This window comes from Epinephelus lanceolatus, chromosome 12, assembly GCF_041903045.1.
Source record: "Epinephelus lanceolatus isolate andai-2023 chromosome 12, ASM4190304v1, whole genome shotgun sequence".
Taxonomy (NCBI): domain Eukaryota; kingdom Metazoa; phylum Chordata; class Actinopteri; order Perciformes; family Serranidae; genus Epinephelus; species Epinephelus lanceolatus.
In genome coordinates, this window is record NC_135745.1 from 17,146,042 (window position 1) to 17,159,434 (window position 13,393).

At 37.0% G+C, this 13,393-nt stretch overlaps 1 protein-coding gene across 1 annotated transcript in view; it reads left to right on the plus strand.

Moving 5' to 3' along the window:
• Window positions 1-2,242: 2,242 nt before the first annotated feature.
• The window catches only part of gnal2 (guanine nucleotide binding protein (G protein), alpha activating activity polypeptide, olfactory type 2), a 53,870-nt gene continuing 42,719 nt past the window's right edge, over window positions 2,243-13,393 (plus strand). Inside the window, exon 1 of the mRNA XM_033650911.2 lies at window positions 2,243-2,942. Coding sequence (XP_033506802.1) covers window positions 2,432-2,942 — 511 coding nt within the window. The 5' untranslated portion in view covers window positions 2,243-2,431. The remainder of the gene's footprint in view (window positions 2,943-13,393) is intronic.

The window sequence follows — 13,393 nt, forward strand, 5'->3', positions numbered from 1 at the left end:
GTCGCCTAGGCAACGCAGACCTACAAAATAAAATGTGGCCTATTAAAATCATTGTCTATTAATAATATGTACAAAATTATGCACTTTCAGTGGTGGAGAAAGTATTTAGGTCCTTAACTTAGGTAAAAGTACTAACATACTTTAAAATTACTCTGCAAGTAAAACGTTTTGCATTCAAAATCTTATTTTAGTAAAAGTAGGCTATTCCAAATACAACAAAGTATAGAATATAACCTTCTGAAGTACCAAAAGTAAAAGTACTCATCATGCGGAATGACCCATTGCAGAATAATATATATAATGTCACTGGATTAGCATATGTGTAGGCTACTGCTGGTTGTCTTAATCCATAATTAGACATAATATTTTATTATCTGAGTTATATTTTGTATTCATAATCTGAATCTGCAAAGTAACTAGTAACTAATGTTGATCAATAAATCTAGTGAAGTAAAAAGAACAACATAAAATGGAAATATTCAATGGTGTAGTGGAGGGTAGGCCTATGTGCAGGTATATGTGGCATACCCACCTATTTTTCTGACCCTTTACAGTAAACCCACCACAAAGCCACTAGAATATATAGGAAAGTATACCCTCTTTCTCCTCTGTAATCTACCCATCTACTTTGTAGTACAGCCACCACTTTAACTACCACTACACCACTGGGAATACTCAAGTAAAGTACAAGTACCTCCAATGTTCACTTAGATAGATTACACTGTGATATGCCTATAATATTGTCAGTGGTGGAAAGTAACTATCTACTTTTACGTTTGCAAGAAAAATAAGTACAAATTTGAGGTACTTGTATTTTACTTGAGTCTTTTATTTTAATGTCACATTATACTTCTACCATCTAGAGGGAAATATTTAGGTACCACACTACAATTATTTGACAGTTTTACTCACATCTAGTAGGTCAAAAGTGAACAGTGATTCTCAACTTTTAGGCCGACATGGACAAAAAAGTCATAAAAAGAAAATCTGTTCAAACCCTATATGCTGATGAAGATTGTGATAGGATCAAAAGCTCAATAACAACTTCTAAATGGACCCTGTGGTACCAAGGTAAATTATGAACTTTCAATCTCAGCTTTAGAGACCGTAAGCCTATAAAATGAATTGTATATGTAGAGAGAGAGAGAGGCACAAATATACATATAAAAACATATAGACTGTACCAACATATGTAGAAGAATGTAGTTTCAGAAGTAGTTCCCTGAAGTAAACTCACCTGAGATGTTGTATTATGTCACAAGTGCTCCATCTAATGGTTCATTTTCAACCCTGCACCTGATTGGGACTGTGGCCCCTGTATCCCAGGTAAACCCACCTCTGACCCTAAAGTGATCATGCATGTCACAAAGGACCATGATTAGTTGGCCTAACTATTTCATTCCAGTGGCCCCCATCTAAAAACAACAACATAATTTTGTTGTACCAACTGTCACAGTGTAGGTGAGTAGACAGTTGTTGAGAGACTAAATAAAGGACCCAGAGTTTTACTTTATTTGGACTGCAAAAGGAAAGAATTCCTTATTTTCCTGCAGAGCTCCCTGAGATCACCCCAAGGACCCTTGAAAAATCCCAGGACCCCAATTTGAAGACCGGATATTTCGTCCACATAATATTTACATGGACACTTGAGCTGCTTTGTGGCTCAAAATAGGTCCTGTATTTTTAGAGATTTTATAAATAACACTCAGATGATGGGAATTTGGAAACCCTCACACTGATAAGAATAATTAGTCTAATCAAAAAGGCTGATATGAAGAAAAGTCTAGTTAAAGCAGGACAATAAATGCCTTAACTATTGTAAGTATCTGCATGTAAATCAAGTGAAGTTTAAATATTATTCTGAATATTTTCCATTTTCCAAAAGCTTGACATTTTATCAGGAATGTGTATTATATAAAGAGAGAGCATGTGTGTGCCATTAGTCTGATGATAAAGAGCAGGTTCACTATCTACAGTGCAGGAGGTGTCTTTAGGCATGCAGGCATGAAATGTGAGGAATGAAAATCATGACCAGCATTCTCGAAATGGCCATGCTGTAGTAACATGACGTGCCGTGCATTGCACCTAACAACTGTGCAGTCAGATTGTTGACTGTCTGCGCAGCGGATTGTCGCGTTTTTTTCCAAGGTTGTGCTTTTGGTTACTTACGGTAAGATGGACCCGCAGTGTCCACTAAAGGATCAGGTGATCCACTAACTACGAAGCGAAGGCTGACTGGGGAAAATGCAAAATGACATATAGCAAATGTCGGAGCATAATTCATTCACATTTTCGGCTCAATTTCGGACTTAAATCGCACCGCTGGAGCTCCAATGTGACGATGGCTCGTTAGGGCTGGTGGCGCAACTGCGATTTTTTTGATATTTTAATTTATGAAAAATCACATTAACAGACAAATATTGGTTTCAACATGGGGCTGTGCTACAGTTTGCGTCCCCGGCTCTTCGGGGACCTGAGCGGGTCTATCTCCAACGCTACCTCGGACTCGGACCAGCCTCCGGACGCCGCCGTACCGACCCGCGCCGTGGGAGCTCGCCAGGAGGACACCGGGGGATGCGGGGAGACTTCGTCGCTACGCGGCGGCGGCGGCCCGGTGCGCCCCGGGGACCCTGCCAGGCTCTCGGCCGGGGAGCACCGCCGTGGAGACACCGGCACCGACGGTGTGCTCATACAAAACGGAGGTGGCGGAGGAGGAGGCGGTGGTGGTGGCGGAGGTAGCGGTAAGGGGACAGGGAAGGACCGCGGCCGACGCTTACAGCTGCTGCAAAAGACTAGCACCCAAAAGCAGAAAAACTGGGACAAATTGCTGGTGGAGGAGAAGGAGGCCGAGAAGGAGGCGAAGAAAGTCAGTAAGAATATTGACAGGGCGCTGAAGGAGCTCAAACGGGAGTACAAACAGACGCATCGGCTGCTGCTGCTCGGTAGGTTGTGTCCCTCTCTGTTGTTGTTGTTGGACTAGGGAGCCGTTTTATTATTAGAAACCAAAACGCACTGGCCTTTCCAGAAATTATGTCACTACTCTGGCGAGGCCTTTTGCCACATCTGTTGGCTTGGCTGTGAAGACTACCCCCTGCGGCTGGCAATGTCAAATGATGAAGATGGACGTGTAGACTCACTGGGCCTGCTGTCCTCTTACTGTTAATATTTGGGGTTAGAGCCAATTACACATCATGTAGACCAGCAAATGGACCAAAACACTCAGGTTTACAGAGACCTCTTAGCTTGTGGCTACTGGGCCATGACATACTCACTCTGAAAATTAGTACAGTACAGTATAGTATAGTGTAGTATAGTGTGGAGTACAGGACCACAGACTAAAAATAGACTTTGGTTTAGCTGTGTTTACTGTAACTCTTCTCAATAAGGTAGTACAGTAGGCTACAGTATAGTTTAAGACAGTAACAACATAGTAGAGTATTGTATAGATTTATAGAGACCACTTAGCTTTTGGCTATTGGGCCATGCTTACTCTGTGAGTTAGTATTAATGTAGTATATTATAGTATGGTATGGTATAGTAGGGCAGGGTAGGGTAGGGTAGGGTAGGGTATAGTATGGTCTGGTCTGGTATGGTAAAGGAGTACAGAAGTTACTTGCCATGTTTACTCTGACAATTAGTATAGTATAGTGTAGTATAGTGTGGAGTACAGGACCACAGATTAAGAACAGACTTTGGTTTAACTGTGGCATATTTACAGTAGTTCTTCTCAATAAGGTAGTAGAGTAGGCTATTAGTAGAGAGTATAGTTTAACATAGTAACAACATAGTAGAGTATTGTATAGATTTAGACCAGATAGAGAGCATAATATGGTTGGCTTTAGTGTACATATATGTAGAGAGACCACCTAGCTTTTTGCTATTTGGTCATGCTTACGCTTTGAGATAATATAGTATAGTATAGTACTAAATATGAGAAAGAGCCCTGTGAAATACATGTATAAAGTACTTTAGTATAGTGGCTTCTAGTGTTGTATAGAGTATAATTTAGTTTACTTTAAGATAAAAAATATGTAGAGACCACTTAGCCTATCTTTAGGTTACTGGACTGTTTACTCTGAAAATTAGTATAGTATAGTAAAGCATAATGTAGAGTACAGGACCACAGATGAAAAAATAGACTTTGGTTTAACTGTGGCATATTTACAGTAATTCTTTTCAATAAGGTAGGTAAGTGGGATAGAGTATAGTTTAACATAGTAACAACATAGTGGAGTATCACAGATTTATAGTGTGAGTTTATTTAGTTGGCTTTAGTATACAGATATGTAGAGAGACCACCTAACTTTTAGCTGTAGTACAGTACAGTACAGTACAGTACAGTACAGTGCAGTACAGTAAAGGACAACAGATGAAAATAGCATTTGAGTATTGTGGTGTGTAGTATAGTAGATGTGTATTTTGTAATATATAGAGTATGATTTAGTAGGCTTTCGTTTATACTTGAAACCATTTAGCTTTTGGCTACTGGACCATGTTTGCTCTGATTATGATTTAGTACAGTACAGTACAGATTAGTATAGGACTACAGATGAAAATAGCATTTTGATGAACTGTGGTATATGTATAGTTTTTTTCTTCAATAAATGCATGTCTAATCTAGTAAATTAGAGTATAATGTGTAGTGTTACAGAGAGAGTAATTTAGTCGGCTTTAGTTTACTAAGATGTAGGGAAACAGCTTAGCTTTTGTCTATCAGGCCATGTTTCCTCTGAAAACTACGATTGTACAGTGTAAAAGTGTACCTGTCGAATAAATCAGAATATATTGTGGTAGAGTGTAGTGACCTGTAGTATAGTATAGAGTTAAACAGTGTTGAATAGTGTCATGTAGAATACAGTTTAGTTTTGTTTTAGTATACAAAGATAAATATATAGGGAGAGTGCCCAGCTTTTTGGCTCTGAACCACATTTGCTCTAAATACTAACATACTGGTGGTATAATGTAGTACAGCATAGAATACTAGAGTAAATTAGATTGCTTCAGACTATAATAGTATATTATAGTGGTCTTTTGTGTAGAGTGACCTGGGACAACAGGTGAAAACTACCATTTTGACTTAAGTATTTACAGTAAGAGTTTTTAGTAAATAAATGTGTTGAATGGTAGTGTAGAATGTAGTATTGTGGTGTGTAGTATAGTAGACTATAATGTTGTGTAATATAAAGTATGGTTTAGTAGGCTTTCATGTAAAAGGTACTTGAGACCATTTAGCTTTTGGCTATTGGACCATGTTTGCACTGATTATGGTATAATACAATACAGTATCATATGGTATTGTATCGTAACGTATAGTGTCCTTTGGTGTGGGGAAACTTCAGTCCTGGGACTGCAGATAAAACATAGGTGTTAAAATGTGGCACATTTACAGTAAGGTTTGTTGTAAATGTCATATTTCTGGGTATAGTGGCCTATAGTACAGTATAGTACAATGTTATATAGTATAATTTAGTATAGTATAGTTTAATAGGCTTTAGTATCCAAAGATTTATGGAGATAACTTAGCGTTTGGCTGTTGGGCCAAGTTTGCTCTTAAAACTAATATAGTATACTATAGTACAAGAATGCAGTATACTTAAGTGTTATGGCCAGTGGTGTAAAGTATATAGCATAGTATAGTAGTATGGTATAGTAGACTGTATGTAGCATGATTAAGAATAAAATAATTTACTGTATAGAGGCCAAATAGCTTTTGCTATTAGGTTGTACAGTATAGTATATTCATAATTCATTTGAGATTATTTTTTTCGTTGTATAGTATAGGATAGTAGAGTGCTGTGTGTTGTAATATAGGTGGTGTAGTATGGCAAGTCTGATCTCTCCAGTGACAGCAGATAACAAATAGTATTTTGACTTATTGTTGCATATATATAGTTGACAAATAAATGTACAGCATAGTAGATTAGATTGTAGTATAGTGGCCTTTAGTATAGTACAATACAGTGCTGTACAGTATAGTGTAATATAGGTGATATTTTAGTAGGCTATAGTCTTAAAGTGTAGCTGTCCATGTGCTCTTTGTTGTGGGCCTTAGTGCTGACATGATGAATTGATCCACAATGTAGAACTCACTGTTTTCAATTCTGATGATCAGTTTGATGAAGATACTAAAGACGTGTTGGTTACATCTCGACATATGATAAGAATTTCTTGCTCTAGTATTTTTGTGCGAATGTTTAATTTCTGAGTTGCTGTATGGTGACACCGCCATGACTTATCAATTTTAAGGCATCAGTTAAGGCTCTGGCAACTTGTATTGTTGCATTGATGTTATTTTGGGCATTTTATAGAGTAAGTAATTAGAATTACATAAACTTTATCTGATTGCTTAATTCACAAGTGTTTATTAGCTGAAGCCCTTATCTGTTAAATTGTGTCCATATAAATTACAAGGCTTATAACACTGTTAGGTCATGCATTTTATTACCTCACTGGATGTCCATGATTGATAGTTTATGTAATTTATCAAGAGATTTTCCAAATATCCGCCAGCAGCATCCCAGTATTGTCAGTGGAAAATTATCTAGATGGAGAAGTAGTATCGGGCTCTATAACCCTGTAACTCTGCTGGTTACATAGATTTAGTTTATTGGGTTTTTTTTTTTAATTACACATAGAGTAACCATCTCTATATTGTACATATAGGATATCATAGTACACAAGTTTTCAAAAAGGTCAATATTAATGTTTCAAAAGAGAAAGTCTTCATTTACAATTAAAAGAGCACTCGTCCATTTTCAGTTTTAATGCACACTTATCATATTGCATGTATTTGCTTTACTTTAAACAGTGTTATGCTTCTTTACTCCATATAATAAATGGCTACCAGCTTAATTTCCTGGGTAAACAGCTCCCACTAATTACACACAGGAAGAGATGGTTCATCCTAATGAAGTCACACAGGGAAGTGTCATACATTCTTCCATGAGCCCCTGTTGAAAGCTATACAGTGTGTATGTGTGTGACCTGTGTTACTGTGTCATTTCAGCATGTCATTAGGGTTTGGGCGACTTTCTTCACCACTATAGAATCACAATTATTTTCTGAGCTATCTGTCCTGGTACACCCTGGAGCCTCAGCGGCTGCCACGGGCCACTTGTGTTTTTTTTAAGAGGCCTCTCGGGACTTTATACCCTCCAGGTCTCCAGTAGGACTCTTGTTGCATGCCAGAGGACTGAGGTGGTTTGTGTTCCTCTGAAAGTGGACACCTTTCAAATAGTGTTACATTTCAAGGCAACGTATGCTAGCTAATCTGGGTCACTTTATCTGTTTGTATTTGCTGCAGGTATTTAGTTGAATAATGATAGCCATAAGGAGCTAATGTTTATCCTGAGCGGGCCGCCATGTTCAGCTTGTGCTGGAGTCGGAATCCATCAGTTTCAGTCATTAATAGTGTTTGATCATGTTTGATCATATAGAACTACATTCTTGGTGTCTTACAGTGTAATTTTATACATAGTTTAGCTCTCAAATTCTGAAAAGATTTAAAAAATTACCACAGTTAGATAAAAATAAAGTTACTGAACATGAAACTAGCTCTCATGTCTGACAGATAGGACCAGTTTAATAATGCACACAGATCACCTGCTCTGATTCATATTAAGTGCGGTAAACCTGCTGAATCCAAGCTTTATAAATCAAAGTACAGTGCCCTGATATCAGACATGCTATGTCCAAACAACAAACAGTACATGTAGCTCCAGCATGGTTTTACATATATCAGAAAAAATCTAATTCAGGAATTTATGATGATTAATTGAATAGTCCGTCTGTTGGAAATCAAACAGCTGTTGGGTATTTTGATTCCAGTCAGTTTATTGTTTCAACCATTTTAAAGCAAAAATGCCTAATCTTTACCAACATTTACATTTCTCAAATGTAGATATATTTGCTAGTTTTTCTGGGGAAAATTATGTGGGACATTCTTCTTTTATTTTCTGACATTTTACAGACCAAACAACCAGTCGATTATTCAAGAAAATAACCAAATAATAGATACTAAAAATTATTTTACAGAAATAAATCTTAGGGTACATCACCAAAAAGTTTCTGACCAGGCTCCTGTTAAAGTCTTTAAGAAGGCTTCTTCATTTGAAATAGATCAAGATAGTCCTCCAAGCACTTATTAACTGTAAAGCAAGATGGTTTATGTTCATTAAAATAAGGCAGAGGTGTTTCCACTGGAGTTCTGTTGCCTTCTAATCCAAATTTGGGTTTGTTTTAGACATGTAAATTCAAGTACATGATTTTTATTTTTCGTAATTAAAGGTATCACAAGCACTGTTTTATTTTTAAAAAAATGCAAAAACAGTTATTATCAAATGTGATCGACAAGATGGCAGTTCAGAAAATCTGAATTTCTTTAATAGAGTTCTTTCAGACTTTATACTTTGGTACAGGAATACAGTGATGGGAACTGGAAGGCAAGTTCCGATTATTTCTTGGAAAGGAAGTTACTTTATTGTTAGGTCTCTTGGATCAGATTCTGTACAGGCCCGTGATAATATCTGTTACAGCTTTCCTAGATGTCCTTAGCTGGCCGTTTCATATCTCAGCCTTATCACCCTTCATGAGCCTGAACAACAGGCTGCTAGCAATGCAGTGCATTCCACAAGACGATCACTGAACTGAGGCAAACAGGCCAATGAATAGCCTGTTGGAAGTCACTGATTGTCATGTTTTTGTCTTTTTTGTGTGTGTGTGTGTGTGTGTGTGTGTGCACGTGAAGCTTTATTTTGGAAAAGCTTACTCAGTGGAACTTAAAGGCCCTGCTGTGGGCCCTCCCCTTTAAATACCAGGAGAGTCAGGTGAACTTTGCTTCAGTCTAAATGGGTTTTATCATTGACCATTGCTGAACTTTGCTACTAACTGAGTTCCCAGTTAATGTTATGACCAACATATTTATGATACTGATAGCAGATAGTTGTATCAGATGAATCAAAGTGAACCACACCAAGAGGACATTGGACTATGTTTGTTCTCCAGCTTTTGCTTACTGTATAATTTGGACTTTATCAAGAGTCTCTGCCCCTTCAGACAGTGATATAATATAGTTCCTTCCAGGTTTGTAAAAAGGCTAATTTTAGCCGGATATCATTTGGATGTGTGCCTCGTTTTTACAGTACATGCTTCAATTACAGTCGGGGCTAGTGAATAAGTGCAGAAGATTTATATGTACTTTTAAGTGTCAGATATTGTTAGATTTATTGTAACACTTAACTGGCAGAAATAATCTTTGCCCGGCCAGAAAGCCCATGTATTTGGCTATATTTAATGTATTTATTGAAATGCAGTAATGTTGCAGAACCTCCAAGATGAAGCTGTGCATTCTTGGAGAGGCTGGTCATTAATTAGCAGCTATTTTTAAGGGCCTTTGTGGTTGCCATTTTGCAGTACAGGTCCACTCTCACGCTGAAAATAGTAAAAACATCTTTGTCAGACTTTGAAAACAGAATCGGCTTGCAATAGGGTATTTTTAGATTGTTGTATTGCTGCGTTTACTTAAGTAAAGGATGTGAAAACTTCTTCCAACACTGCACATGCACACTTACTGACAGAGACATTCATCATGAAAGATAACTATTACTTACAAATATTGTAATAAGAGTTTAAGGCTCCCCTCCAGACATGTTGGAACGCATATAAAAATAATCTGGGTAACACTTTCTATGATGCCCATGTCTATGATACATTATAGACATACTTGTTATGTGTTATAATCTTCTTATGATTAATTATTATAAGCACTCATAGATACTAATAATAGTTTAAAACAATTAAATAATTCAAACACATTTAAAGCATTTTATAATAACTAAGAAGGTCAAGTATCATAATACTTCATAACTGCTGGTAACTCACTGGATCATAGTGTATTATAATTCTCATAGTTCTGCTACATTATTATCATTTTATAATGCATTATCTTCACTGTTATTTTGCATTGTAATGTGATTGTGAGTCACTGTAAGTGACCATTGTTTTCTTTAAGTAAAACACAAGTATGTGCGAGGACAACACACAGAACATTTTTGGTGAAAACTAAATGATGGACATTTACATTTCATCTATGTAATGTTTCGGCACAAGGTGCAGTGGTTGACACTGCCGCCTCACAGAGAAGGGGTTCCAGGTTTGAACCTGCTGACCGGCTCAGGGCCTTTCTGTGTAGAGTCTGCACGTTCTCCTCATGTCAGCGTGGGCTTCTCTGGGTTTTCTCCAGCTTCCTCCCACAGTCCAAAGACATGCAGGTTAATTGGTGACTCTAAATTGCCCGTAGGTGTGAATGTGAGTGTGAATGGTTGTCTGTCTCTATGTGTCGGTCCTGGTGACCTGTTCAGTGTGTACCCTGCCTCTTACCTAATGTCAGCTGGGATAGGCTTGCGACCCTGAACAGGATAAGTGGTTATGGAGAATGAATGAATGAATGATTTCCCCTAAAAATCACACTAAAGTCTCAGTTGAGTCAAATTAGAGATAATACTTACTTACATAGAGTAACTGATAATCACATTATAATGCAGTATAACAGTGATGATAATGCATTATAAAAAGACTATAATAAATTACAGCTATGAGAATTATAATACACTATAACCCTTGCAAAAAAAATGATAGTGAGCAACCAATTGCTGGTAAAGCACTTTATAATGTATTATGATTATTGTTAGAAACTATAATTAATTTCTATGAGTGCTTATAACTAATTATACAGTGCTATAAGCAGATTAAAATGCATTATAAATATCTTTATAATGCATAATAGACATAGTAATCTTCTTTGAATTATGATATTGTGTGACTGATATCAGGGGTGGGAATCACCAGTGGTCCCACGATACGATATTATCAGGATGCTTAAGTCATGATACAATATTATTGTATTATTATTATATTACCTATATGCTGAGTATTGTTATTACATATATAACATTATATTGTGATGTGTTAACTTTTTTCAACTGAAAAGTATGTCCTCAAAAGAAAACCACAACATCTGCTTTATCTAATAAGATAAAGTTTTCAGTGTGTAAATGTCACTTCTATCATTTTTTATTGCTGTAAAATATGTATAGTGGATTTATGAAGCAATCGATTTTATATTATTTTAGTAGGCTACCAAAAGTTTAATTTGTATATGTAAAGTTAATAGTTTATATAATTAAAAGAAATCTTTACTTGATATCCGTGTATTGCTACAATATTGCCTTGCGAAAATATTCAGATATGGTGATATGATATGGTTTTATTCCAGAAAAGAAGCTACAGTTTGAGGTTTTTATTTAAAGTTGAACTGCCAGACACAGGATGTCTCCTACTTCACTGAGAAGTCAGTTCTCAGTGTATGCTGTATGCAAGGGACGCTTCAAATTTCTGCATTACACTCATGTAAAGTTGCACAATGGACCATGATTGACTTCCAATCTAGTTGTAAGGCCACAAAATTGTGCTGAAACATAAATATCTTAAGCTCAGGTTGAAGGTGGCATGGAGTAACTTTCTTTCCTCTTCAGCAGATAAAATTAAAATCAGATAAACCTTAACAAACACACACCCTAAACAAACCTCTACAAATACACACCCTTTTTTTATCTAGTCAGGAGGAGGCCACAGCGAGGTAAACATAAATATCAGCACTACTTCCTAAGAAAGGACGATAATTTATGCAACAATAGCTGATTCTGTATCAGTCACATGGAGCTTACAGCATGTATGCGGTGCTGCCTCTAACCACTAGAGAGTGATGTGGGCCAGTCGCTTGTTTTGACCTTGCTTCCTAAGGTGGAGAGATGGGATTCTTTTTCCCTTTTTTGATGAGGGTGGGGGTGGTGGGGGTTGTAATATTTTCACACCACTACAGGTGAAGTGAGGGTTCCAGTTGTGATTTGCATGCCACACAACTTTGTTGCACACATTTGCCTGCATGAAACTAGTATTTGCATTGCATTTGCATAATGGAGACAATAACAGCACACGCCTTGGTACATATTACACAGATCATAATCATTCATGGTTGCCTGATGCTCTTGAGTGGTCTGAGCATTTGCAATGTGAGAATACAGTACAGTACATTTGTATTTATTTTTTTTACTTGACCTTAATGTAACAGTGTGTATGTTAGCCTAGCATTAGCTCAACCTTAAAGACAGCCTACTAACTTTTACCAGTTGCTGCTGAATCATAAAGACTTTACTCTCCTCCTCACATACTGACAGAGACATAATGAAATATGTGTGCTTCCTACAAATAACTCAGTGGTAGTGTACATGTCTTGGTTACTGTAAAGACAAACCTGTACAAACCCACATCCCATGTTGGCCTAGTTCAGAGGAAGCCGAGCTAAACATAAATGTCAGACAATGCTCACAACACTGACAGTCTTTCTGTTTCCTCCTTATTGGCGAAGGCATGACTTAGACCGCAAGACTGTCGTTGTCGTGGTGCATGACCTTTTTTTTTCTTTCTTTCTTTTTTTTAAAAAACAAATTCACATATATTGTTTAAAGTAAAGAGAATTAAGGGTCCCTCTGTCCTGTGGTGGTCTCTAGTTGAGCACTGATTTATGTCATAGTCTTTTGGAGGCAGACATTCATTAAAAAAAAAAAAATAATTGTTTCTTTTATTGGCAAAATTGGGACATTTGTAAGAAGAGTATGTTGACTGTTTTTTCAAGAAAACATCACTAGAAGATTGATAGTTTGCTCAATATGTTTTTTTTTTTGTAAACTATATCATACTTAGTGGTATTTATTTTGATTTTTGATGATGACTGTATGGTGACCTAATCAAACTGAATGTCATTTTTTATGTCCTATAGTAATACTACAATTTTACAGTGAGATGATACACTGTATAGCTTATGATTTTGCTTTGATATTTTATATGATGTTACGGTGATTATCATTTTGTACTCTGGCCAGTGCATGTAGTTGGCCAGCTAGTATTTAGGGGTTTGCATGATCTTTTTTAGCAGGTATGTCCAAATTTCTTTTTGAATGGGGGCCAGAATGTGAAAATACCTGGGGGCCAGCTGCTTCTCACGTCACATGGCTCATTACAAAGAAAAAGAAAACCACATACAAATGAGATACAAGTGTTCCTTCGTCTGAAACCGTCAGCCCTTACTTTCGACTTCACGTGTCTTTGCTGTGGCCATGTCTGCTGCTTGTCAGGAAGTGTTTGCTGCTAGGTAACCTTTCGTTTGCTTGTTACCGCCTGTTTATGAAAACATATTAGATCCACCTGCGTAGTTCCTTCTTAGTGCATGTCTACAAACTGTATGATAGTCCTGCCATCATGAGGTGAATGGTAAAAATACAAAGTGAACTTGCTTGATTTACTAATATTATGTGGCAGGGCACATATAGTTTATTAT